Genomic DNA, 27063 nt, shown 5'->3' with positions numbered 1-27063 from the left:
GAGGTGAAAGGCCGTCCTCTCGTCTTCACTTGCTCCTGCCAGCAGGTAGTAAAACACATGGTAGTTCCTACAGGGGAAACAGCACAATCACCTGTAAATACATATCCAAACTATAGATACTGAGAGAGAAATGGCAGTTCTGTCGTGAGCCAGCTCAGAGCTCATGTGAGGTACAAAACTCCGACCTGGACAACACTGTCATGAGATTTCATGTCTCTGGGTTTTGTGCTGATGGAACAGAACTATTTTTGTGTCCATGTAAAAGCGACTACATTTGTTTAGGCCGGGTTAGAGCCGTGTTTACTCTTTACTCTGTCATTGTATTGTCTATGGTGCACTTTTGTTTACTCTTTTAGATCTTTTGCTTTTTAGCTCCGACTCTGAACTAAATTTGGTCCTTGTTCAATCTTGAAGGCGCTCCAATTGCAACATGAAAATAACAATGTACTTTTAGACAAACAATACAAAATAAACTCAAGTAAATGGGTTCATATGGAGATGTTATTTATATCCGTCTGAACTGTGAGTTGATATAGACGGGTCTTAAAACGATATGTAATGGCTGCTCCTCGGAAGGCGTTTCCTCAACAGATTCATCCGTACTCATCCTTATGTATTTTAGGGTGAGGGTGTGCATATGTAAGTGTGTGTGTGTATGTGTGTGTGCATATGTGTGTGCGTATGCAAGTGTGTATGTGTGTGCGTATGCAAGTGTGTATGTGTGTGCGTATGCAAGTGTGTATGTGTGTGCGTATGCAAGTGTGTATGTGTGTGCGCGCGTGTGTATGTGTGTGCTCGCGTGTATGTGTGTGCTCGCGTGTATGTGTGTGCGTGCGTGTATGCGTGTGTGCGTGTGTGCGCGTGTATGTGTGTGCGCGCGTGTATGTGTGTGCGCGCGTGTATGTGTGTATGCGCGTGTATGTGTGTGCGCGCGTGTATGTGTGTGCTCGCGTGTATGTGTGTGCTCGTGTGTATGTGTGTATGCGCGTGTATGTGTGTGCTCGTGTGTATGTGTGTATGCGCGTGTATGTGTGTGCTCGTGTGTATGTGTGTATGCGCGTGTATGTGTGTGCGCGCGTGTATGTGTGTGTGCGTGTATGCGTGTGTGCGCGTGCGCGCGTGTATGTGTGTGCGCGCGTGTATGTGTGTATGTGTGTATGCGCGTGTATGTGTGTGCGCGCGTGTATGTGTGTGCGCGCGTGTATGTGTGTGCGCGTGTGTGCGTGTATGTGTGTGTGCGCGCGTGTATGTGTGTGCGCGCGCGTGTATGTGTGTGCGCGCGCGTGTATGTGTGTGCGCGCGCGTATGTGTGTGCGCGCGCGTGTGCGTGTATGTGTGCGCGCGCGTGTGCGTGTATGTGTGGGTGCGCGTGTATGTGTGGGTGCGCGCGTGTGCGTGTATGTGTGTGCGCGCGTGTATGTGTGTGCGCGCGCATGTATGTGTGTATGCGCGTGTATGTGTGGGTGCGCGCATGTATGTGTGTATGCGCGTGTATGTGTGGGTGCGCGCGTGTGCGTGTATGTGTGTGCGTGTGCATGTGGGATTGTTTCTAATGCACTGTAAAGCACTTTGTGTTGCATTTTATCAATGAAAAGTGTTTAAAAAATGTAATTTGACCTAACCAATGACCAATTGACTGATCGATAGTAATTATAGTTAAGTTAACTACGGGTTAATATTGTTACGTTTCCTGCAGCTCCTGCCTCACTTTTCAACAAAACACAGTTTTGTTTAGGACAAACCACGCCCTGATCGCCACTATCTTGTACTATTGCATGTACAATGACAGTTACTGATGAAAACATGCCTAACACACGTGGTGTCATGTCCTCCTGCCTCAGAATATGTTTGGATGTGAATGCTTCCTGTCCACACACGGCTGCTTCCTGTCCACACACGGCTGCTTCCTGTCCACACACGGCTGCTTCCTGTCCACACACGGCTGCTTCCTGTCCACACACGGCTGCTTCCTGTCCACACACGGCTGCTTCCTGTCCACACACGGCTGCTTCCTGTCCACACACGGCTGCTTCCTGTCCACACACGGCTGCTTCCTGTCCACACACGGCTGCACTGACGCGGGTCAAATGTGAGCAACAGCTGTGTAACCAAAGGCCCAATGGAATAAACACACACGCAGGATTTTTGTGGCTCTGGAGTCAGCAATCCGTCTCAATAAGAGGCTAACGGGGCCCACTGAGGGCCCCCACTGCGAGGTCAACCCCCTCCCCACGCACACTGTCCACTGAGCATATTAGTGTCAGAGCCACTTACACGGCCATATGTGACTGTCCACCCCACACACACTCACGTTAAACACACACTCACGTTAAACACACACTCACGTTAAACACACACTCACGTTAAACACACACTCACGTTAAACACACACTCACGTTAAACACACACTCACGTTAAACACACACTCACGTTAAACACACACTCACGTTAAACACACACTCACGTTAAACACACACTCACGTTAAACACACACTCACGTTAAACACACACTCACGTTAAACACACACCCACGTTAAACACACACCCACGTTAAACACACACCCACGTTAAACACACACTCACGTTAAACACACACTCACGTTAAACACACACTCACGTTAAACACACACTCACGTTAAACACACACCCACGTTAAACACACACTCACGTTAAACACACACTCACGTTAAACACACACTCACGTTAAACACACACTCACGTTAAACACACACCCACGTTAAACACACACCCACGTTAAACACACACCCACGTTAAACACACACTCACGTTAAACACACACTCACGTTAAACACACACTCACGTTAAACACACACTCACGTTAAACACACACCCACGTTAAACACACACCCACGTTAAACACACACCCACGTTAAACACACACCCACGTTAAACACACACTCACGTTAAACACACACTCACGTTAAACACACACCCACGTTAAACACACACTCACGTTAAACACACACTCACGTTAAACACCAAATCATACAGCATCGATAGAAGAGAATCTATGATCCATCACGTCACAATCTTTGACTAATAATAAATACCGCCACACTAATGTTATAGTTTCACATACTCATAAATGCGTCAATTCTAGACTCATTTGGTTTGATGTATTTTTTGGAAAAATAAAATGCGTGTTAATAATTTAGTTTTTTCTGGCAAATTATGTATATTTTAAGCACAACTACTAATTCAAGTCAAGTCACTGCTAAGTCTTAGTGTAGTTTGTTGACCCTGTTGTTGACCTCGGGTCCAAAAGTAACATACATGATTTTCAAAGTTTGTGATTTATAAAAAGTGGACTTGAGGTGGGATTGTGCTGCTGTGTCGTCCTGTACGGAGTATTCAGAGACGAGGCAGGAGGAGGAGCCAGTTTGACTCTAGTGCAGGGGCCCCCCAACCTTTTTTGCACCACGGAGCGGAATAATGTAGGTTTTATTTTCACGGACCGGTGTGCCAGTTTATGTCGTAGTCAGGTTAATTTGCGCGGAAGTGGGCGGGGCTTAGGCTCCCATTCGATTCAGCTCAGAAGGCGAAATGTTCTCAAAAGACGTGTTTGTACATTATTAAGTGTACCATACCAAAAGATCTGAATTGGAGTAACATAACGTACAGTTAAACGTGTCCTCACTGTTCTTCTGACTGAAGCTCATCAGATAAATAAGTGCATAAAAATTACAACTCACCACAGGCTGAATCAGTGGGCGCCCTGCGTGTGTTTCAGGACTGATGGGAGACAATGGCCCCCGCAGTGTGTTTCTAGTTTTGTCTTGTTGCTGTAACTGCAGAAAAGCCGCTTCACACAGAGGATGTTGGAAATGGTAGTAAGGTTTTAGTGCTCTTGTGGCGATGTCAGGGTTTTCTGGCTTGATTTTCATCCAGAATGTGCAGAGTATTGTTGCATTCAATCTCCAGCAGCTGATCCTCTTGTTGCTCGATTCGCCCGGTTTATTGGGTCGTGGATCCATTGACACGCAGTTTGCGGATCTTTTGCGCACCGGAAGTAGCGCTCAAACTCTTGTAAAAGTAAAAACAGGTGATCGCGCAGCAGTTGCAGAATTCTGGCCCAGGAGACGTGTCCAAAATCCCCGCTGGCTCCTCGTCTGCTCCTCATTTGGCCTTTTCCCCTTTGCAAAAACGCTCTCCAAAGACTTTTGTTTTTCACTCATTTTTGCGGCTTGTGGTTCTACTTTTGAGCAGCGCGTTTAAAGCGACGCATCCGCAATGACGTATCATGTATGATGCACGTATCAGTTGTTCTCACGCAGGACAAGAGCAGAGATATAATATACTTACATTATATTTAATGGATTTCATTGGCAATTTCCTTTGAGGCTTTTCATGATACATCCACAGACGAGCTCATTAGTGTCATGAGTGACAGGCCAAAGTTACGTCGGAGAAGATGTGTCACTGAGAGATTATTTCCATAGTTTTTGTGCGGCCCGGTAGCAAACGCGTTGCTGACCGGTACCGGCCCCCGGCCCGGTGGTTGGGGACCCCTGCTCTAGTGCACAATGCATTCAGATCCTTGAACTATTACTCATTTAATCACAACTTGTGAAGAGAATAAGGAGGATGTTTTGAACTCAAGTTAAATGTTTTTTCATTTTGAAAATGATGGATCATTTTGTGTTATTTTAGCAGAAGACAAAGTTTATCTAAAGCAAGAATCGAACCATCAAAACGCTGCTGCCAAAGGCACGAACAAGAAGCTGTCCCCTCTTCCTCCCCCACATACGCTCACCGCACACGCTCACCGCACACGCACACCGCTCACGCACACCGCTCACGCACACCGCTCACGCACACCGCTCACGCACACCGCTCACGCACACCGCTCACGCACACCGCTCACGCACACCGCTCACGCACACGCAGGATGGGTCCTCTGTCCCTCGCGCCTGTGTCCCCCACCCGCACACACACCTGGTGTTTGGCATTTGTGTAATACTTTACAGTTTATGTTGAATGACAGGTTTCACTAAAGATGACGTGTGTCTCTGCAACTCTCTGCTCTTCCGTCTGTGTCACCGTGTGTCAATCAAAGCAGCTCATTATCAGCTCATGTTTAGGTAAATCTCATTCAATCTCAAGTCACTTTACAATGTCCTTAGATGGTGAAATGGAGGAGGCGGGACATGAGGCGGGATCAGTGAGGAGGAAATGAGCTGCTGGTTGTATAAATCTGAAAATGTTTCTACGTTTGAATTGTATCTCCACATACTCTTTTAGTCAGACAGAGTTTCACGTACAGTTTTATAAATTAGAACCTGGTATTACAAAGCGAGCTTTGTTCTGTAGATGTCAAATTACAGCTAGCACTGCTAGCATCACGGTAGCTTTTAGCCTGTAAGCTGCTGTTAGCATTCTTGGATATTCATAAAACTTTCATGCTTCTTCATGTTTTTGTGTTTGCATTTTGTACAATGGAACGCCAGAGGCCACGTTTTCTTTTGTAGTGTGCAGCGGTTTCTCTACGTTCAATTGAATGGATGAATAAATAACTCGTACGATCTGAAAATGTTTGCCTGCCAATCAAAAATGTATTTGTGGGTTGTCCAAACGACTCAGTGACGGGATTGAAATGAGGTGTGTGGCTACATGGGGCCAGTTACTTCCATCTAACAAACTAAAACCTGTCAAATGTGGGCCAAAGGTCACACGTGAGTCTAAAAGCTTGCCCAGACATCAATCGAGACCCTTTTACCTCATCTAGTCCTAGAAACCTCAAGTATGTATCTACTGTTTAGTTTCATTCATCAAACTGTGCCATCGTTGCCCTCTGTGTTATGCCCACCGTTCATTGTGCTCCTGGTAAACCAGCCTGGACTTCTCCAGGAGGTATTTCTCCACATAGGCCCTGCAAGCACAAACATGGACCATCAGCAACAACACACACACACACACACACATGTTCTATTCCACGCTCACCCTCGCACGGTGCCACTCTCTTGGTAGTTGACTTGGATGAACTTGCCGAAGCGACTCGAGTTGTTATTGTGGGCAGTCTTTGCGTTTCCAAATGCCTGTAAAAAAAGAAGAGAAAGAACGCGTAAGCCAAGACGCAGTGCAAATAACTCTTATGTTAGTGACATGGGAAAGTTTCAGGTAGACAGCTTGACTCAGACATTCATGTGACGTCATAATATGGATGGAGCTGAAAGCTGAGACAGAGGGCACAACACCACTCATCATTAGGCTCATCTATATAAAACCAAGCATGACGGTAAAGGTCACAACAAATTAACTAAGATCAAATCATGTTTTCTCTCCAGAACTCAAATCTACAGGTCAATCATCTCAAAACTATATCCATGCATTACTGACCTTAATAATTCTACAAGAACAGATGAAGAATGGGAACATGTGAGCACAAAAATCTCACGTTTGGAAAGAATTGTGTTGAATATATACATAGTTATATTTAGATCTATATTTATTAATTAGACAAAACGACTTGTATTCAAACACACAGGGTTTTGCAGAAAGCAGCCAGAGCTTTAACATGATGCATTTGTACATTTAAAATCACATGTAACATGGGTGACTTTTCTGTGTGGATATTCCTTTTCATCTATTGCTGTTGAGTAATACTGGCCCTGGCATTTTCCTCTCACATGCTTTCAGGCAGAGGGACATTAATAACACGTTTTGGGGTTGGATCGGAGTCAGACAAATTGCCAGAATGAGTCTGGGGGAGTTGTGGCCAGTGGCGGCCCTGATGGGGAGAAAAGGCTCCTCTGTGAGTAATGGCTTCCATGTGGCGAGGTCGGACATATGTAGTGGCTGCTTTAAGACGTTTTCACTTTTCTGTTTGTGTTGTACGGCGCCCTTAAAGGGGAAGTTGCTTTTTGGCCAATTCATCTTGAGCCTCAGATGGCAGGTTGAACTTCATAATGGGTTTCTGAAGAGCCCAGAGCACATAAACATTGAGCAAGAGTCTCTGTAAGGAAGATTTGTTTGCCAACTGTCAAAATACAATGTCTCAAAGGGTTATAGTTATGTGTATGGACTACATATTTCACAATAAAACAGCTACATAATTACATTTAAGGTATTGCTTAAAAATCTTTACCTAGTTTTCCCTAGTTTGACTTTTGATGAGTTGTATACATTTACTTCCTGGTTGTATACATTTACTTCCTGGGTGTATACATTTACTTCCTGGTTGTATACATTTACTTCCTGGTTGTATACATTTACTTCCTGGTTGGCCGTGGGAGACGCAGCGTTCAGTGCTCATGCTGTTGATCACCTCCAGGAAGCTTTCTTATTGAGTATTATGGTCACATAATTATAGAATAAAAACTGGCACAAAGCTCATGTCACCCCAGTGAACATAACTCCACATGAGTATTTTTAGTTTGTGGTCCCAGTCTTTATACGACCCAATTCCACATCCATAAAGTTAAATTCCATCTGAAATGTTGACATCAAAATGTGGAACGGGAACGTCCTATTTGCAGCTTCACCACAAGTAAACAAACTGCTCGCCCCGATCACTTGGAGCTGTCCCTGTGTTACATCTGTGGTGTGGAGACGCGCCTCGCTAAGCCCCACCCCCCTGAGCACGGATCAGGCAACAGGCCGTTCCCTTTCCCCTGTGAGAGGGGAACGTCCCGCTGCGCTCCGGCACATCTGGACCGTCTGCACTGGAGAAGCAGAGGCCAGATATTGTGGTATGAACAACAAATCTGTCTAAAGTTGCCATAGGTATCGGCCCAAAATAAAGATGATTGGTATCGTCCATTAGATCATGATGTGTTTTGGAAACATATGCCAAGATTCCACTCCACGCACTGAGCTGTCCAAATGGTGAAGAATGCATTGTTCTGAATATTGGGAGAACTAAACGGCCTCTCCTCCAGAGAATGCTTCACGCTGAAGGCCTAATCGCAGAGGACCAGAGTCTGCTGCCCACGTTCTCATTTTGAATGCTCAGCGTAACATCTTTAATAGAACAATCTAATTCAAACAGACAAGGTGAACTTCAAACTATTCTTCTTGAGGCCTGAATGAGGCCAACAATGTGTTGAAACTCAAACACAGCTCGCTTTGTGTCAACGCCACAATCAGCAGTGAAAGGCGGATTGTGCTGACGATGGGCAGGGTGCATCATGTGGGCCTAAGGGTACATCAGGTGGGCCTAAGGGTGCATCATGTGGGCCTAAGGGTACATCAGGTGGGCCTAAGGGTGCATCATGTGGGCCTAAGGGTACATCAGGTGGGCCTAAGGGTGCATCATGTGGGCCTAAGGGTACATCAGGTGGGCCTAAGGGTGCATCATGTGGGCCTAAGGGTACATCAGGTGGGCCTAAGGGTGCATCATGTGGGCCTAAGGGTGCATCAAGTGGGCCTAAGGGTGCATCATGTGGGTCTAAGGGTAGAACAGGTGGGCCTAAGGGTAGAACAGGTGGGCCTAAGGGTAGAACAGGTGGGCCTAAGGGTAGAACAGGTGGGTCTAAGGGTAGAACAGGTGGGCCTAAGGGTAGAACAGGTGGGTCTAAGGGTAGAACAGGTGGGTCTAAGGGTAGAACAGGTGGGCCTAAGGGTAGAACAGGTGGGGAGAGGGCCTGGTTCCTCTGTGGGCTCTGTACTGTGATAAGGAAAAGCAGAAGACTGTGGTGGAGGTACAAGACTAGGCCTGTCACAATATTTATTACATCAAGCAATCAATCATGTTCAATAAATTATATATGAAACAATATCACTTTAGGGCACAATACTGTGTATATTGTATTTGCAATGTATAGTTTTTTTTAAAAACAATGCATAAACTTTTAAGAAGCAGAAGGTTAAATAATTGATATTGATTACTCATTACATACTAACTAATCAATTAAATCAGGGTAGAAATAAAATAAAATAAATTATTTGCAATCAATCACAATTAATAAATAAATAATTTAATTAATTAATTAATTAAAGTCAATGAACATCATATTACGTTTTTGGTCAGTAAATAGTTTTAGGCCCCAAGTTACTAAAAGGCGGACTGTTTCGGATCCAGACCCAAGCGCAGTCCGTGCAGACATGAATCTGACACAAAACTTTAGAGTGAACAGCATAAGCCCCTCATTCACTGAGAACGAGCCGCGCAGCCCCCCACGTGTGAGTGACCAGAGGCTTTTAAGAAACTCAAATCAACTCCCTCTAAACATACAGGAGCCCGCCCGCCACGCCGCCCGCCCCGCCGCCCGCCCCGCCGGTCGCCCCGCCGCCCGCCCCGCATCTGTGAGTGCCCCAGTGACAGCACGAAAGGGACAGTGCGCCAGTGACAGTGCGTGCCTGATTCTATGACCAGAAGTCTGGACAGTCAAATGGCCGTTGCATTCACAGATTCTCACTTCACATTCTCCTGATCCAGATTTTCCCTCTTTATACAGCTCCTGGAATAGTGCAGATCCCGACTCTGAGCTCGCCCTTGGTTTATGACTCACTACACTGAACTGATCCACCAATGGGCAGACGTTCTGGAAAAAACATGTTCCACTGTGGTGTCTGGACCAGGCCAAGAGCAGCCAAGGTCAGACCAAGAGGAAGACGCCGTGATTGTGCCATTTCATCACGAGGGGAAACGCTTCAGAAAGTGAAGGAGGATGCAGATCAGATCCCAAAGGAGCAGATCGTGTTCTCGGGTCAGACTGGGACGAGCAGTCGTCTTTCAGTGTTCTGGGGCAAAAGGAACTTCCTAAAGCCCGGTTGGTCCAGAGCCAGGCTGCTGAGCACATGGAGCGGTCTGCAGAGTGCTGTTAGAGAGCAGGATGTCGGAAATGTCCAGCCAGCCGGAGTTTTATGGCTCGTGCATTAGATTAGTCTGAACTTGGCACAATTGGTACAAGAAGATTAACTTCAAGAACAACTTCAGAAATAATATTTAAATAGCATTTTTCTGAACGATTTGCAGATAGATTTGGAATGTTTGATGTCATGTTCTTCTTGAATGAGCTTTGAACCTTGTTACAACAGTGTTTCCTCATTCATTTATTCAACGTTGTATTGTGATGTATTCCTGCACAATTGAGTGAATGATGCATTGTCCTACAGCTGAGGCTCCAGTGCTCCGAAAACCCCTGTTTTCATCGACCCCCTATCCCCGTCCCCGCCCACATCTGTACCTCGTGTGATGTGAAAATGATCACTCTGATTTGGGGCCAAAAGGCTTTATTAGACAGGACAGTTCCGTGTGCATTCAAGCCACTGCAGCAAACTGTCAGATTCAAACTGCTGACGCTGTGGCCGGCTGCACACGGAGCCTGGCCTTAACCACTCCACCACCAGACAGCACACGAGGCCACTTTTCAAAAATAAAAGCATGTAAATGACAATCTGCTGCTCCGTACAGGGAAATGTGACAATAAAGAGTCAGTGGACCCATTTTTGTTTCTAAGCCGTTTTAGAACAAGTCTATAGTCTATTGCAGTTCATCTAAAATGATGATCTACTTTTGTTCAATACTAAGAACTAGTTTACAGTTGGCAAACAGGATCTTAACTGCTAAACTGATTCTATGCAAAGTGAACAGGTTGTAGAGGTCTAACGTTTACCCTGCAGAGAGAGGAGGAGGAGACACGGCATGTTTTTTTGATTTATCACAAGCCACAGTTTAAATGAGAACACGAGCCAAGCAGAGCTGGCTTACTTTACTCTTAGAATTATTCATCAAACTAGGGCTGGAACAAGTGAATCGATTAATTGCAACAAATCAATTATTTAAATGATCGTCAACTAATGGATCAGTGGAGAAGAGTTCAACCGTGCACATTGTAGCAGCTTCCAGCTTCAGCAGATGGAGTCTCGCACTGACCAGCACCACTTCAACACAAAGTTGGAAGAATAAACATTAAACTGAGAGCACATTAGGCAAAAGTATTTATAGTCGCTGTGGTAAATGTTGAACAAAACTGCTTACATTTCTAACAGAAGGGTTTAAATTCTATCGATGCCTTTGTGGAGTAGTAACAGGAGAGTGTCAGTCCTAATCACATGAGGACATTGTGTGTGACGGGGTTGTCCAGTCTCGTCCAGCCCTCGGGACAAAACCGCCGCTCACAATGGAGCGCTTGATTGACTCCACAAAGAGGTTATATCTCTACACGAGTCATCAATTGCAAGTGCGATACATCTGGATTATCACGCTGGCCTGTGGAAGGAGGTCAAGTGACAGTCGCAGTCCCGGCTCCAGAAAGAAAGCTTTGTCTGCCGTCGTCAACGTCTCTGAAGTCAAAGGGAGCACCATTCTTCAGAGCGATCCACTCCCAATCGATTTGGGAAAGTGTCACTAGATATATGGCATACTTTCCTCTGATGTTCTGCTCAATAGGACTTATATCATATCCTCTGATATATACATATCCTCTGGTGAAAGGGCACAGTAAAAGTCAATGAACGCTGTAGGTTCTGCACAAGTGAAGGCTGAAGGAAGAAACCCAGTCAAACACAATCTGGAAGTTTCAGTCACGTGACTTATTTGTCGTCGCCTCCGTTTTGAACAGGTCGCACATGCAGTTTCCTCCCTGCTGATAGTCACGCGCAGATAAACACGGATCCATGATTACAGCGTTTCAAGCTGGCCTCTCATTCCAGGTCTCAGCGCGCAGTTGTACTCAGAGATACTGAACACTTTTGCCACACCCTTTTTAGTCGACTAATCGATCGACATGTCTTTAATCGGCCGAGATTTTCTTTGGTCGACCACAGCCCGACTTTACCGTTTATGTTCAAAGTATTAATATTGAAACATATTTTTGTAAAGAAATAAAAAGGCCACAATTTCCTGTGTATATCCCATCATTTTCCAGTGTTTCTCATTAAAAAGCTGCCCTTCTCAGACAGTTTGCTCACGCTGACGGTCACTCGAGCTGTATGTTCGGACCACTCATGAGCGCTCTGTGGTCAGGATAAGCAGTTAGCGAGCGGGCGGACGACACTGGACACACAGCTGGATGCAGTCTGTGTAACGTCTCTCCTCCCGACGGGACGGCCCACTCCTCATGAGCCAGCGGTGGTCAGACCGGTGCTGTAATGGCAGGGGGAATGCGGCGCTCAGACCGGTGCTGTACTGGCAGGGGGAATGCGGCGCTCAGACCGGTGCTGTACTGGCAGGGGGAATGCGGCGCTCAGACCGGTGCTGTACTGGCAGGGGGAATGCGGCGCTCAGACCGGCGCTGTAATGGCAGGGGGAATGCGGCGCTCAGACCGGTGCTGTAATGGCAGGGGGAATGCGGCGCTCAGACCGGTGCTGTACTGGCAGGGGGAATGCGGCGCTCAGACCGGTGCTGTACTGGCAGGGGGAATGCGGCGCTCAGACCGGCGCTGTAATGGCAGGGGGAATGCGGCGCTCAGACCGGTGCTGTAATGGCAGGGGGAATGCGGCGCTCAGACCGGTGCTGTACTGGCAGGGGGAATGCGGCGCTCAGACCGGTGCTGTACTGGCAGGGGGAATGCGGCGCTCAGACCGGTGCTGTAATGGCAGGGGGAATGCGACGCTCAGACCGGTGCTGTACTGGCAGGGGGAATGCGGCGCTCAGACCGGTGCTGTACTGGCAGGGGGAATGCGGCGCTCAGACCGGTGCTGTACTGGCAGGGGGAATGCGGCACTCTGGGCAGGCAGAATGTGATTTACAAACCACAAGCACAACCAAGAGAAGAGAAAAGTCAAGTCCAATCAGATGTTTCCCTTTAGTCTTGTAGAGTAAGTCTGGCTGCTTTAAAACGATTTGACAATATTTATTGATCACAATTTGATTACATTTTATTTTTAATAGAATAGATAATAGATCCAGGGCTTTTAATCAGTGGCATTTAACACAAAAAACTCACTGTTCCTGAAGTGCTGAACCCTGCACAAAACATGCTGTTACTGCCAGAGTATTTGGTGACAATTAAATTATATATATATATATATATATATATTATTTTTTTCTTATATTATTTTGGATTTGGTCTTACTTAAAACAAATAAAATCTCATCTTTCAAAAGTCATTTCCTGAACACAAATAAAGACTTTTAACTGTTGAAATTATCACACACAAAAAACAATCAAACTTCTTCCTCCAAAGTCTGAAGTCCAAACCACAAAATGCTTTTACTGACTCTCTGCATTTAAAAGATCCAAATCGATCATTGACCCATCTCGACTCAACTGTGATGCCCCGCCCCATGTACTGACTGTTCCTACTCAGATGACATCACAACGGTCTTTTGTCATTGGGAGAACACCATGGGTTTACGCTCAAAGCCAAATGTGATGGTCCAGTGAGAAGAGACGGGCTTGTGCAGTCCATGTGTGATCCCCAAAGTGTGTGAAAAACATGTGGCCAGTGAATGTAAGTTGTGACTCAGCGCTTACAATGCAACATGACATCACGGTTTCCAGTACAAAGATGTCTGAGAAGGTTAGCTCAAGTACGGCGCCAGATATGACCAATAACGCCACTTTCTTCTTTCATTTTCAGCGTGGACAAAAGCCTAATACTGCAGGAGCTGAGTTATCCAGACTCTACAGTACAGTCCTTCAGACAGATGTTCCAGGTGGAAACCGGGTCAAAAGAACAAATGTTTCAACAGGTCGAGGTCAATCACCATCTACAGTGAATCCGGAATGAATTCAATTAGTGCCAAAGGCTGAGAGTACTAATGTACATCCTATTTTTATTTTTAATACATTTGCAAATAATTCAAACAAACACAAACGTCATTATAGGGTGTTAATTGTAGAATTTTGAAATATAAATTATAATTTTTGGAATAAGGCTGTAACCTCCTTTCACCTTCTCCAAAACCTTTGAGAGAAACGCAGCATTTAGTATAAAACTGTTTAAGAGCCACATAAGGCATTGAAATGTTGTAAATGTTGTAAGGTTCCTAGGAAGGAAGCATCATTGCTCATTCCAAACTAGACTTGACTGACCGGATTGACGGTCCTTCTCATGCTGATGAAGCACGTCTGAGTCAAAGATGAGGAAAGAAGCCTCCAAGGCGTGTTGGACACATCCGGACTGAGCCCGAGTATATTGATGTTTTGGTCTGTTCACTTTTAGGAGATACTTGAAATTCAGACATTTGAAAGGTCACACTATCCATTATTTGCATATTTGATTAAGTCTGTGTCATCACTCTGGACACGTTTTTTGAAATTCAAGACAATGCGACTATTGTCATTAGCCTTTATTGTGGCCATTATACTGAAAACATACATTCCTTTATATCTGTGAGGCGTTCCCTCATCAGAATTTGTGTTAGAGCTCCATCTACTGGTAGCAGATGGAATTACCAAGGGGAGATAAACAAACCTAGCTTGCCCCTGACATGCTAATGTAGCTGGCAGTTGTAATGAACGTCATTTGAGGCAGAAAGTTAAAAACTGCACGGATGATCTCAGCTCCACCTATGACATCACAGAGCTCCACCTATGACATCACTCACAGAGCTCCACCTATGACATCACTCACAGAGCTCCACCTATGACATCACTCACAGAGCTCCACCTATGACATCACTCACAGAGCTCCACCTATGACATCACTCACAGAGCTCCACCTATGACATCACTCACAGAGCTCCACCTATGACATCACTCAGAGCTCCACCTATGACATCACTCAGAGCTCCACCTATGACATCACTCACAGAGCTCCACCTATGACATCACTCAGAGCTCCACCTATGACATCACAGAGCTCCACCTATGACATCACAGAGCTCCACCTATGACATCACAGAGCTCCACCTATGACATCACAGAGCTCCACCTATGACATCACAGAGCTCCACCTATGACATCACACAGAGCTCCACCTATGACATCACAGAGCTCCACCTATGACATCACTCACAGAGCTCCACCTATGACATCACTCAGAGCTCCACCTATGACATCACTCAGAGCTCCACCTATGACATCACTCACAGAGCTCCACCTATGACATCACAGAGCTCCACCTATGACATCACAGAGCTCCACCTATGACATCACAGAGCTCCACCTATGACATCACAGAGCTCCACCTATGACATCACAGAGCTCCACCTATGACATCACAGAGCTCCACCTATGACATCACTCAGAGCTCCACCTATGACATCACACAGAGCTCCACCTATGACATCACAGAGCTCCACCTATGACATCACAGAGCTCCACCTATGACATCACAGAGCTCCACCTATGACATCACAGAGCTCCACCTATGACATCACAGAGCTCCACCTATGACATCACAGAGCTGTTTTGTGAGGCTCAAAGTGTGAATGAAACTAAATACAACTTTTATGAGAGAACAATGTTACAACATGTAGTGGTTAAAAGCTCAAAAGTATATTTAGCATGTATAGCATAGCAGAATATCATAACCGGATGCATTATAAAGGATCGGACTCATCTTCACCCTGTGGCTCCTTTGAGTCTTCAAAGTTTGGGAAATATGACAAACGTATGAGAGTAATATCCGAACAAAATTAAAAACAAGAGAAATATGGAGCCCAAACATAAAAAACATAATTAGAAAATATAGTTGTCCTTTTGATCTGTGCAGTGGCTGAACAAGGTATTTGGCTCAATCTAAAAGCCCTTGTGAGTTTTACGGAGGAGGAAGAGCGCATTAGTCACAGGGATGGAGATGAAAGCGCCCGTAATAGAAAAATAATCACAGATCTTGGGGATTCCTGGACATTCTAACCTCGCATGTGGGAAGAGGACGGCCACATTCCTGCCTCCACAAACCCTCGGCCAACTACCAAATCGGAAAACTTTTGGTGAAATCATTTCCCAGCAGTAGCCCGGGGCAGAGGGAGCTAACGCAGAAGAGGAAAATGCTGCGCCGGAAATTGTCGGGGCCAATAAAGGAACATACAGTATGGTATTCATCAGCTTCTGCAGCGATAACCATCTAAGAAGACGACTTACATCGTGGCTTTAAGGGAACAGCATTAGAGAAAGCGCTAAAGGCCGTGACCAAGCAGAATGGGATTGGTTTGACCCACAGATCATGGCACAGGAAGCAGCAGACAGACGCCTCTGATTGGTCGCTTTTGTCTTGAGTGACTCGAAGTCAAATATTTGTAAATCGGCTGCTTGAGGTGATTCACTTGTATCACTCGATTTAATACATTTACTTATTTAACCTTTTTAAGTTTGTCTTTTTAAATTCCTTAACTTTATTTTTCGTTTAAATGCTCGTTACAGCTTTAACGAGCATTTTTTTTTATTGTTTTGGTTTTCTTCAAATATGAGCCATTATGTACACTTTGACTGGAAACTGAGTAAGAACGTTTCAAGGATATTATCTATTCAAATGAAAATGTGCCCACAATGAGTTGACATGAGTTCACAATTCAATAACTTGAACTCCTCATTAGGACACCTCGTTAGATTAAATATGAGTTAAGTGCCTTGAGTAAACCATGAATCCTGTAGAAATGGCTTTATAAATGGATGTAACGTTATTAGTTGCGTTACGAGTGGTGTTTGTGTTTCTTGGAGCGTTTCTGCGCGGCCTCCGTCTGCGCGCTCCGTCTCAGGCTCTTCCTGTCCAGCATGTCCCATTACAGCCTCCTTTTTATTGTGTTTTGGTTCCACTGGTTCTGCTTGGCGTCTGCTGCTGAGGGGAGAACGTGTTTGGAGCGGGAGGGTGGGCTGTGTCATGTACGGGATAACTCAGTCCGGCTGAGGTCTGTGCGTAACTCAAACTGGTCAGGACAGTGCACACAAGAGATACAAATGAATATCTTGATGTTGTAGAATAGTAGCGCTGCCGTTAAGGAGACAATAAAAGCAGGTCGTTCTGTGGCAGCACGTTTCCTCCGTGCCTGTGTTTACACGTCCCACAAGATGAAATAACAGCACTGACTTCCAGGAGAGACTTGCTCCTGACGGTATGAAGTCCGATCCGTCTGATATCACAGGATTACAAAGGCCTCTGCGGGGCCTCTCCTGTTTCTGCACAAAGGGGCCGAACAGCATTCCAGCTCTGCGTAACTGTATCCGAGCCGAGCCGCACGACTCTCCCGCGATTCGCAACACGGCTCTACTCAAGCGGAGCATCGAGCGGTTTGAAAGGACCAGAGCAGGACAAGACCATGCGATGTTGATGATTGCTGGGACATTGAGGCTTTTGCGATGTATTGTGCAGCCCAAACCAACCAATCGTAATGGGCTCTGCTCCAACAGGACTGAAGCGGGCAGTGGATATTGTTCAGAGTATTTGCTGCATTATGGCAGCTCCCTCTGCCATGTGACGAGGGTGAATGAGACTTTCCCTCAGCTGAACTCCTGACCCAGGGTTACATAAGAGCGCCGCTTTCTCCAGTGTGAGAACAGCTCATTTCCTCAAACTTTCAGCCTGATGGAGAAACAAGGCAAAGAGGACTTATAATGGCCATACATTTTGTTTTACTTTTAGTCCAGGACAAAATCTACAAAAAGGTGGTTTATGGCTTAATGTCATTGTGATTACGTGATTGACAACTAGAAACATCAGCAGTCAAACACTGTTTGGGGCCAGTTTAGTCTCATGAATAATGAGCCTGTTCAATACTGAACTTTTGGAGGACACGGTTCACTTTGGCCTCATCTATTCACCCAGATCAGTGGCCAGTACTGACCAGTATCAGACTGGGACATCAAACATAACCAGACCATATTAGTCCAGCAGCCAGATTCAACAGGAGGAAGTGTTTTAAATGTGAAAATGTGGAAAAATGACAACGTATTTGGATGTTGGGATTGGGCAGAGACACAGAAGAGTGTGACATGAGACGCCTGCAGAGACAGCTCCTGTTCTCTGGGGAACAACAACCGACTGTAGCTTTATTTCACTGTTCACTGTAGCCACGACAACAGAGCATCAAGAGGGCTCCTCAGGACACCACACATCTGCAGCAGCAGCTTTCTAAAACCAGTACAAAGTGAGAGGCCGGTCCTGTGGCCAGTACTCTGGCACTATTGATCACTCAGAGTGCAGCAGACAGAGCCAGAGCAGCATGAGCTCAGGCTGAAGCAGAGCCAGCACCGTACAGCAGTGCAGGGGCCCCTGGGTGTGTCCTGCACACGCGCACACAGGCGCGCACAGACGCGCACAGATGAGCACAGACGCGCACAGACGCGCACAGACACGCACAGACACACACACGCACACAGACACACACAGACACACACAGACACACACAGACACACACAGACAGACACACACACACACACAGATATGTGACACAAAAGCAGATGGACTGCAGCAGCACGTCACAGCTAACGCGCCCCAATTGTCCTTTTATTGCGCCTACTGCTGAATCTGTGACGCTGTCACATCTTCTCCCCTTTGTTTTACCATCAAAAAGCAATTTTATTTTGAATTCTTGGCACAATGTGCGGCTTTGCCGCACAGACACAGTGACTCTTTGAATAAAAATGTGGATCACTTTTGATCCTGAAGATGAGTCTCACCAAATTTCAGGTTAATAGGGCTAACGCCCTAAGAGGAGTTTGTGAAAGTATAAAGTGTAAACATGTTCTGGCGATTTCCCCATTGGAATAACATGGAAGGTTTCGGTCATCGTTACGGCAACGCCATAACAATTATGACATGGCTCTCATTGACTTTTTTGATGGGGATGCTAAAATTGAGTTGTGTGTCAAATTTCATATAATTTCGCAAAACTAAACATTTAACCTCCATATAAAATCTGTAGGGGGCGCTGTGGCGCCAAATGAATTTATTTCACTTCAAGTGGGTTTAGGGCAAAGAGTTTAACAACTGATTCTAATTTGACGCAATTCGGACTTTATCTGCGCAAACGGCAGAAATTTTAAATATGGGAGATTTCTGAAATTCTAGCTACAGTTTGCGGCTTCGTCGCACAGAGACCGTGAGAGGTATCAATGTAATTTGGATAACTTTTGATGTCCCACTCCTCAGTAGCATTTTCACCAAATTTCAGCTTTTTAGGGCCAACGCCCTGGGAGGAGTTCGTAAAAGTACGACGTTTGGAAAAACTCCAAAATCATGTTTAGCCATTTTTGAAGCAATATGGCCGACATTTGGTTGGGCGGACGGCGTTGCCGTAATAATATTTTTTACTTCTCTTGTCACCATCTACCTCTGCGCCAAATTTCATGATTCTACGATCATATTTTTTTTGGGTCATTTCCCATCTCTCAATGCATTTTTGGTACATTTGGGGGCGCTGACGCGCCAATTTTTTTTATTTTAGAAAAGGGAAATAGCCAGAATGTAGAGAGGCACGATTTTTAGAGGTGTGCAAATTTTTGTGACTTTTCGTCAATGTTCACTGGGTGAAAAATAGGGGGCGTGTCCCGAGAAGAAGAAAGAAAGAAAGAAAGAAAGAATAATATTCCGATGCGAAAACAATGTTTCCCATTTTTCAAATATCATAAACTATACATTTTCGGAAAGCGCTCGCGCTTTCCTACCTCATGGTGTGGGTCCCTGGTCACTGACGGGTACTTTCGATAATTTTGAGTGGGCTCCGCCCACTTTGTGTTTTTGGCCCTCTATACAGTAATAATGTTCAATTTTTGCATTACATGCTTATATGCACGGAACATGCAAGAGATGGGGAACGTATTCGTGAGGTACTTAGGGCAAATGAGTGCTTTATATGTAAAGTGCTCGTTTAGTGCGCACTTTTGCACGGGCTTCGGTATTAATTAGTATGCACGGGGCGTGCGTGAGTGAAGGAGTGCGTTAGTGAGTGTTTGGAAGTGGGCGAGCGCCTCGCGCTCGATTTTGTGCGCACTACGTGCGCACTTTCGCAGCCGTGCTTCGCACGGCCTTACGAGATTAATAGGCCTCTCGCCAGCTTGTGGCGCTCGGGCCTAACAAGTTCTTTGCCAACTCTCTGCTCCAAAAGCCCTTTTCTTTAGCACTGACGCTGCTGATACTGTCAATGATCAGACTGTAAAAGAAGTAACTAACTAAATAACGCATTAGAGTTTCAGGCCTGAAAAGACATTTCAATAAATGTCCAGATAAATGGTAAATCTACAGCTCTGGCCCCGCCTCTGGCCCCGCCTCTGGCCCCGCCTCTGGCCCCGCCTCTGGCCCCGCTCCTCTTCAAAGCTCTGTGCTGTGGGATAACATCAGCTCCACACATTACATCACAGCTCGCAACCTTGCAACTGTCCACGCGAGTCAAATCAAAATCTCAATCACACATTAAGTGCACACTACAGAGCTACAAGAAGAACCACTACAGAGCTACAAGAAGAACCCCTACAGAGCTACAAGAAGAACCGCTACAGAGCTACAAGAAGAACCCCTACAGAGCTACAAGAAGAACCCCTACAGAGCTACAAGAAGAACCGCTACAGAGCTACAAGAAGAACCGCTACAGAGCTACAAGAAGAACCGCTACAGAGCTACAAGAAGAACCGCTACAGAGCTACAAGAAGAACCGCTACAGAGCTACAAGAAGAACCACTACAGAGCTACAAGAAGAACCCCTACAGAGCTACAAGAAGAACCACTACAGAGCTACAAGAAGAACCCCTACAGAGCTACAAGAAGAACCATTACAGAGCTACAAGAAGAACCGCTACAGAGCTACAAGAAGAACCGCTACAGAGCTACAAGAAGAACCGCTACAGAGCTACAAGAAGAACCGCTACAGAGCTACAAGAAGAACCGCTACAGAGCTACAAGAAGAACCGCTACAGAGCTACAAGAAGAACCGCTACAGAGCTACAAGAAGAACCGCTACAGAGCTACAAGAAGAACCACTACAGAGCTACAAGAAGAACCACTAGAGCTACAAGAAGAACCACTACAGAGCTACAAGAAGAACCCCTACAGAGCTACAAGAAGAACCACTACAGAGCTACAAGAAGAACCCCTACAGAGCTACAAGAAGAACCGCTACAGAGCTACAAGAAGAACCGCTACAGAGCTACAAGAAGAACCGCTACAGAGCTACAAGAAGAACCGCTACAGAGCTACAAGAGAACCACTACAGAGCTACAAGAAGAACCACTACAGAGCTACAAGAAGAACCACTACAGAGCTACAAGAAGAACCACTACAGAGCTAAAAGAAGAACCCCTACAGAGCTACAAGAAGAACCACTACAGAGCTACAAAAAGAACCACTACAGAGCTACAAGAAGAACCACTAGAGCTACAAGAAGAACCACTACAGAGCTACAAGAAGAACCACTACAGAGCTACAAGAAGAACCACTACAGAGCTACAAGACAACCACTACAGAGCTACAAGACAACCACTACAGAGCTACAAGAAGAACCGCTACAGAGCTACAAGAAGAACCGCTACAGAGCTACAAGACAACCACTACAGAGCTACAAGAAGAACCACTACAGAGCTACAAGAAGAACCACTACAGAGCTACAAGAAGAACCACTACAGAGCTACAAGACAACCACTACAGAGCTACAAGAAGAACCCCTACAGAGCTACAAAAAGAACCCCTACAGAGCTACAAGAAGAACCACTACAGAGCTACAAGAAGAACCACTACAGAGCTACAAGAAGAACCACTACAGAGCTACAAGAAGAACCACTACAGAGCTACAAGAAGAACCACTACAGAGCTACAAGAAGAACCGCTACAGAGCTACAAGAAGAACCACTACAGAGCTACAAGAAGAACCGCTACAGAGCTACAAGAAGAACCGCTACAGAGCTACAAGAAGAACCGCTACAGAGCTACAAGAGAACCGCTACAGAGCTACAAGAAGAACCACTACAGAGCTACAAGAAGAACCACTACAGAGCTACAAGACAACCACTACAGAGCTAGAAGAACCACTACAGAGCTACAAGAAGAACCACTACAGAGCTACAAGAAGAACCACTACAGAGCTACAAGAAGAACCACTACAGAGCTACAAGAAGAACCGCTACAAGAAGAACCACTACAGAGCTACAAGAAGAACCACTACAGAGCTACAAGAAGAACCACTACAGAGCTACAAGAAGAACCACTACAGAGCTACAAGAAGAACCACTACAGAGCTACAAGAAGAACCGCTACAAGAAGAACCACTACAGAGCTACAAGAAGAACCACTACAGAGCTACAAGAAGAACCACTACAGAGCTACAAGAAGAACCACTACAGAGCTACAAGAAGAACCCCTACAGAGCTACAAGAAGAACCACTACAGAGCTACAAGAAGAACCCCTACAGAGCTACAAGAACCCCTACAGAGCTACAAGAAGAACCACTACAGAGCTACAAGAAGAACCCCTACAGAGCTACAAGAAGAACCACTACAGAGCTACAAGAAGAACCACTACAGAGCTACAAGAAGAACCACTACAGAGCTACAAGAAGAACCGCTACAGAGCTACAAGAGAACCACTACAGAGCTACAAGAAGAACCACTACAGAGCTACAAGAAGAACCACTACAGAGCTACAAGAAGAACCACTACAGAGCTACAAGAAGAACCACTACAGAGCTTAAAGAAGAACCCCTACAGAGCTACAAGAAGAACCACTACAGAGCTACAAAAAGAACCACTACAGAGCTACAAGAAGAACCACTAGAGCTACAAGAAGAACCACTACAGAGCTACAAGAAGAACCACTACAGAGCTACAAGAAGAACCACTACAGAGCTACAAGACAACCACTACAGAGCTACAAGACAACCACTACAGAGCTACAAGAAGAACCCCTACAGAGCTACAAGAAGAACCACTACAGAGCTACAGGAAGAACCACTACAGAGCTACAAGAAGAACCACTACAGAGCTACAAGAAGAACCACTACAGAGCTACAAGAAGAACCCCTACAGAGCTACAAGAAGAACCCCTACAGAGCTACAAGAAGAACCACTACAGAGCTACAAGAAGAACCGCAACAGAGCTACAAGAAGAACCGCTACAGAGCTACAAGAAGAACCGCTACAGAGCTACAAGAAGAACCGCTACAGAGCTACAAGAAGAACCGCTACAGAGCTACAAGACAACCACTACAGAGCTACAAGAAGAACCACTACAGAGCTACAAGAAGAACCACTACAGAGCTACAAGAAGAACCACTACAGAGCTACAAGACAACCACTACAGAGCTACAAGAAGAACCCCTACAGAGCTACAAGAAGAACCCCTACAGAGCTACAAGAAGAACCACTACAGAGCTACAAGAAGAACCACTACAGAGCTACAAGAAGAACCACTACAGAGCTACAAGAAGAACCACTACAGAGCTACAAGAAGAACCACTACAGAGCTACAAGAAGAACCACTACAGAGCTACAAGAAGAACCGCTACAGAGCTACAAGAAGAACCACTACAGAGCTACAAGAAGAACCGCTACAGAGCTACAAGAAGAACCGCTACAGAGCTACAAGAAGAACCGCTACAGAGCTACAAGAGAACCGCTACAGAGCTACAAGAAGAACCACTACAGAGCTACAAGAAGAACCACTACAGAGCTACAAGACAACCACTACAGAGCTAGAAGAACCACTACAGAGCTACAAGAAGAACCACTACAGAGCTACAAGAAGAACCACTACAGAGCTACAAGAAGAACCACTACAGAGCTACAAGAAGAACCGCTACAAGAAGAACCACTACAGAGCTACAAGAAGAACCACTACAGAGCTACAAGAAGAACCGCTACAAGAAGAACCACAACAGAGCTACAAGAAGAACCACTACAGAGCTACAAGAAGAACCACTACAGAGCTACAAGAAGAACCGCTACAAGAAGAACCACTACAGAGCTACAAGAAGAACCACTACAGAGCTACAAGAAGAACCACTACAGAGCTACAAGAAGAACCACTACAGAGCTACAAGAAGAACCCCTACAGAGCTACAAGAAGAACCACTACAGAGCTACAAGAAGAACCCCTACAGAGCTACAAGAACCCCTACAGAGCTACAAGAAGAACCACTACAGAGCTACAAGAAGAACCCCTACAGAGCTACAAGAAGAACCACTACAGAGCTACAAGAAGAACCACTACAGAGCTACAAGAAGAACCACTACAGAGCTACAAGAAGAACCGCTACAGAGCTACAAGAGAACCACTACAGAGCTACAAGAAGAACCACTACAGAGCTACAAGAAGAACCACTACAGAGCTACAAGAAGAACCACTACAGAGCTACAAGAAGAACCACTACAGAGCTTAAAGAAGAACCCCTACAGAGCTACAAGAAGAACCACTACAGAGCTACAAAAAGAACCACTACAGAGCTACAAGAAGAACCACTAGAGCTACAAGAAGAACCACTACAGAGCTACAAGAAGAACCACTACAGAGCTACAAGAAGAACCACTACAGAGCTACAAGACAACCACTACAGAGCTACAAGACAACCACTACAGAGCTACAAGAAGAACCACTACAGAGCTACAAGAAGAACCACTACAGAGCTACAAGAAGAACCACTACAGAGCTACAAGAAGAACCCCTACAGAGCTACAAGAAGAACCCCTACAGAGCTACAAGAAGAACCACAACAGAGCTACAAGAAGAACCGCTACAGAGCTACAAGAAGAACCGCTACAGAGCTACAAGAAGAACCGCTACAGAGCTACAAGAAGAACCGCTACAGAGCTACAAGACAACCACTACAGAGCTAGAAGAACCACTACAGAGCTACAAGAAGAACCACTACAGAGCTACAAGAAGAACCACTACAGAGCTACAAGAAGAACCACTACAGAGCTACAAGAATAACCACTACAGAGCTACAAGAATAACCACTACAGAGCTACAAGAAGAACCACTACAAGAAGAACCACTAAAGAGCTACAAGAAGAACCACTACAGAGCTACAAGAAGAACCACTACAGAGCTACAAGAAGAACCACTACAGAGCTACAAGAAGAACCACTACAGAGCTACAAGACAACCACTACAGAGCTACAAGAAGAACCCCTACAGAGCTACAAGAAGAACCACTACAGAGCTACAAGAAGAACCACTACAGAGCTACAAGAAGAACCACTACAGAGCTACAAGAAGAACCACTACAGAGCTACAAGAAGAACCGCTACAAGAACCACTACAGAGCTACAAGAAGAACCACTACAGAGCTACAAGAAGAACCACTACAGAGCTACAAGAAGAACCACTACAGAGCTACAAGAAGAACCACTACAGAGCTACAAGAAGAACCACTACAGAGCTACAAGAACCACTACAGAGCTACAAGAAGAACCACTACAGAGCTACAAGAAGAACCACTACAGAGCTACAAGACAACCACTACAGAGCTACAAGAACCCCTACAGAGCTACAAGAAGAACCCCTACAGAGCTACAAGAAGAATCCCTACAGAGCAACAAGAAGAACCACTACAGAGCTACAAGAAGAACCACTACAGAGCTACAAGAAGAACCACTACAGAGCTACAAGAAGAACCACTACAGAGCTACAAAAAGAACCACTACAGAGCTACAAAAAGAACCACTACAGAGCTACAAGAAGAACCACTACAGAGCTACAAGAACCCCTACAGAGCTACAAGAAGAACCCCTACAGAGCTACAAGAAGAACCACTACAGAGCTACAAGAAGAATCACTACAGAGCTACAAGAAGAACCACTACAGAGCTAAGAAGAACCACTACAGAGCTACAAGAAGAACCGCTACAAGAAGAACCACTACAGAGCTACAAGAAGAACCACTACAGAGCTACAAGAGAACCACTACAGAGCTACAAGACAACCACTACAGAGCTAGAAGAACCACTACAGAGCTACAAGAAGAACCACTACAGAGCTACAAGAAGAACCACTACAGAGCTACAGGAAGAACCACTACAGAGCTACAAGAAGAACCACTACAGAGCTACAAGAACCCCTACAGAGCTACAAGAACCCCTACAGAGCTACAAGAAGAACCACTACAGAGCTACAAGAAGAACCACTACAGAGTTACAAGAAGAACCCCTACAGAGCTACAAGAAGAACCACTACAGAGCTACAAGAAGAACCACTACAGAGCTACAAGAAGAACCACTACAGAGCTACAAGAATAACCACTACAGAGCTACAAGAATAACCACTACAGAGCTACAAGAATAACCACTACAGAGCTACAAGAATAACCACTACAGAGCTACAAGAATAACCACTACAGAGCTACAAGAAGAACCACTACAGAGCTACAAGAAGAACCACTACAGAGCTACAAGAAGAACCACTACAGAGCTACAAGAAGAACCACTACAGAGCTACAAGAAGAACCACTACAGAGCTACAAGAAGAACCACTACAGAGCTACAAGAAGAACCACTACAGAGCTACAAGAAGAACCACTACAGAGCTACAAGAACCACTACAGAGCTACAAGAAGAACCCCTACAGAGCTACAAGAAGAACCACTACAGAGCTACAAGAAGAACCACTACAGAGCTACAAGAAGAACCACTACAGAGCTACAAGAAGAACCACTACAGAGCTACAAGAAGAACCACTACAGAGCTACAAGAAGAACCACTACAGAGCTACAAGAAGAACCACTACAGAGCTACAAGAAGAACCACTACAGAGCTACAAGAAGAACCCCTACAGAGCTACAAGAAGAACCACTACAAAACTATGACGCAGAAAGCAAATCAATTCAATCCAGACAATCAGCTCACACACATTAGACATTACATTGAATCTGAAGCACGTTAGCGCTGGGAGGCTAAAGTCACACATTAGACATTTGGACATCCAGAGGCCTTGAAGCTCGTCGGCTCAGTTAAGTTGACGACAGCCGTTGTTTCCATCCTCAGGGGCCGGTTCTGGGTCCAGAGGCAAAGGTCTGCTATGTCCCCCAAACACAAATCATACGCGAGTTATGCTTTTTAATCATGAGGCCAATCTCAGCGGGAAAGTAATTCTGGTTTATCTTCAGCTTTTTCTGCATTTATTTCACTTCTCAGCACCTCAGCAACACATTTTAACCTCTCTTTATAATGCATTCAGTTTGGATAATGTTAGATTCATTATGCACACATTTGGGGGCTCGATGTAAACGTTAGCATCAGTGGAAATGCAGAGGTTTATCACAAGACCAAGGCAGCGTTTGGTGAGAAATGA

The 27063-nt window shown here is 45.4% G+C and overlaps 1 protein-coding gene across 3 annotated transcripts in view; it reads right to left on the bottom strand.

Moving 5' to 3' along the window:
* Positions 1-27063, bottom strand: part of myo9aa (myosin IXAa) — a 176092-nt gene that overhangs the window by 83546 nt on the left and 65483 nt on the right. For all 3 annotated transcript variants that reach the window (XM_072465436.1, XM_072465437.1, XM_072465438.1), the window contains exons 3-5: positions 5962-6056; positions 5828-5890; positions 1-67 (exon numbers count right to left, since the gene is read on the bottom strand). The exon at positions 1-67 is cut by the window's left edge and continues 33 nt beyond it. In XM_072465436.1, the coding sequence (XP_072321537.1) occupies positions 1-67; positions 5828-5890; positions 5962-6056 (225 nt within the window). The remainder of the gene's footprint in view (positions 68-5827; positions 5891-5961; positions 6057-27063) is intronic.

Source organism: Eucyclogobius newberryi, unplaced genomic scaffold (assembly GCF_026437365.1).
Source record: "Eucyclogobius newberryi isolate DKJ021-1_F unplaced genomic scaffold, fEucNew1.0.hap1 SCAF_5, whole genome shotgun sequence".
Lineage (NCBI taxonomy): Eukaryota > Metazoa > Chordata > Actinopteri > Gobiiformes > Gobiidae > Eucyclogobius > Eucyclogobius newberryi.
Note: the sequence above shows the minus strand (reverse complement) of the source record. Positions and strands in the feature narration are given on the sequence as shown.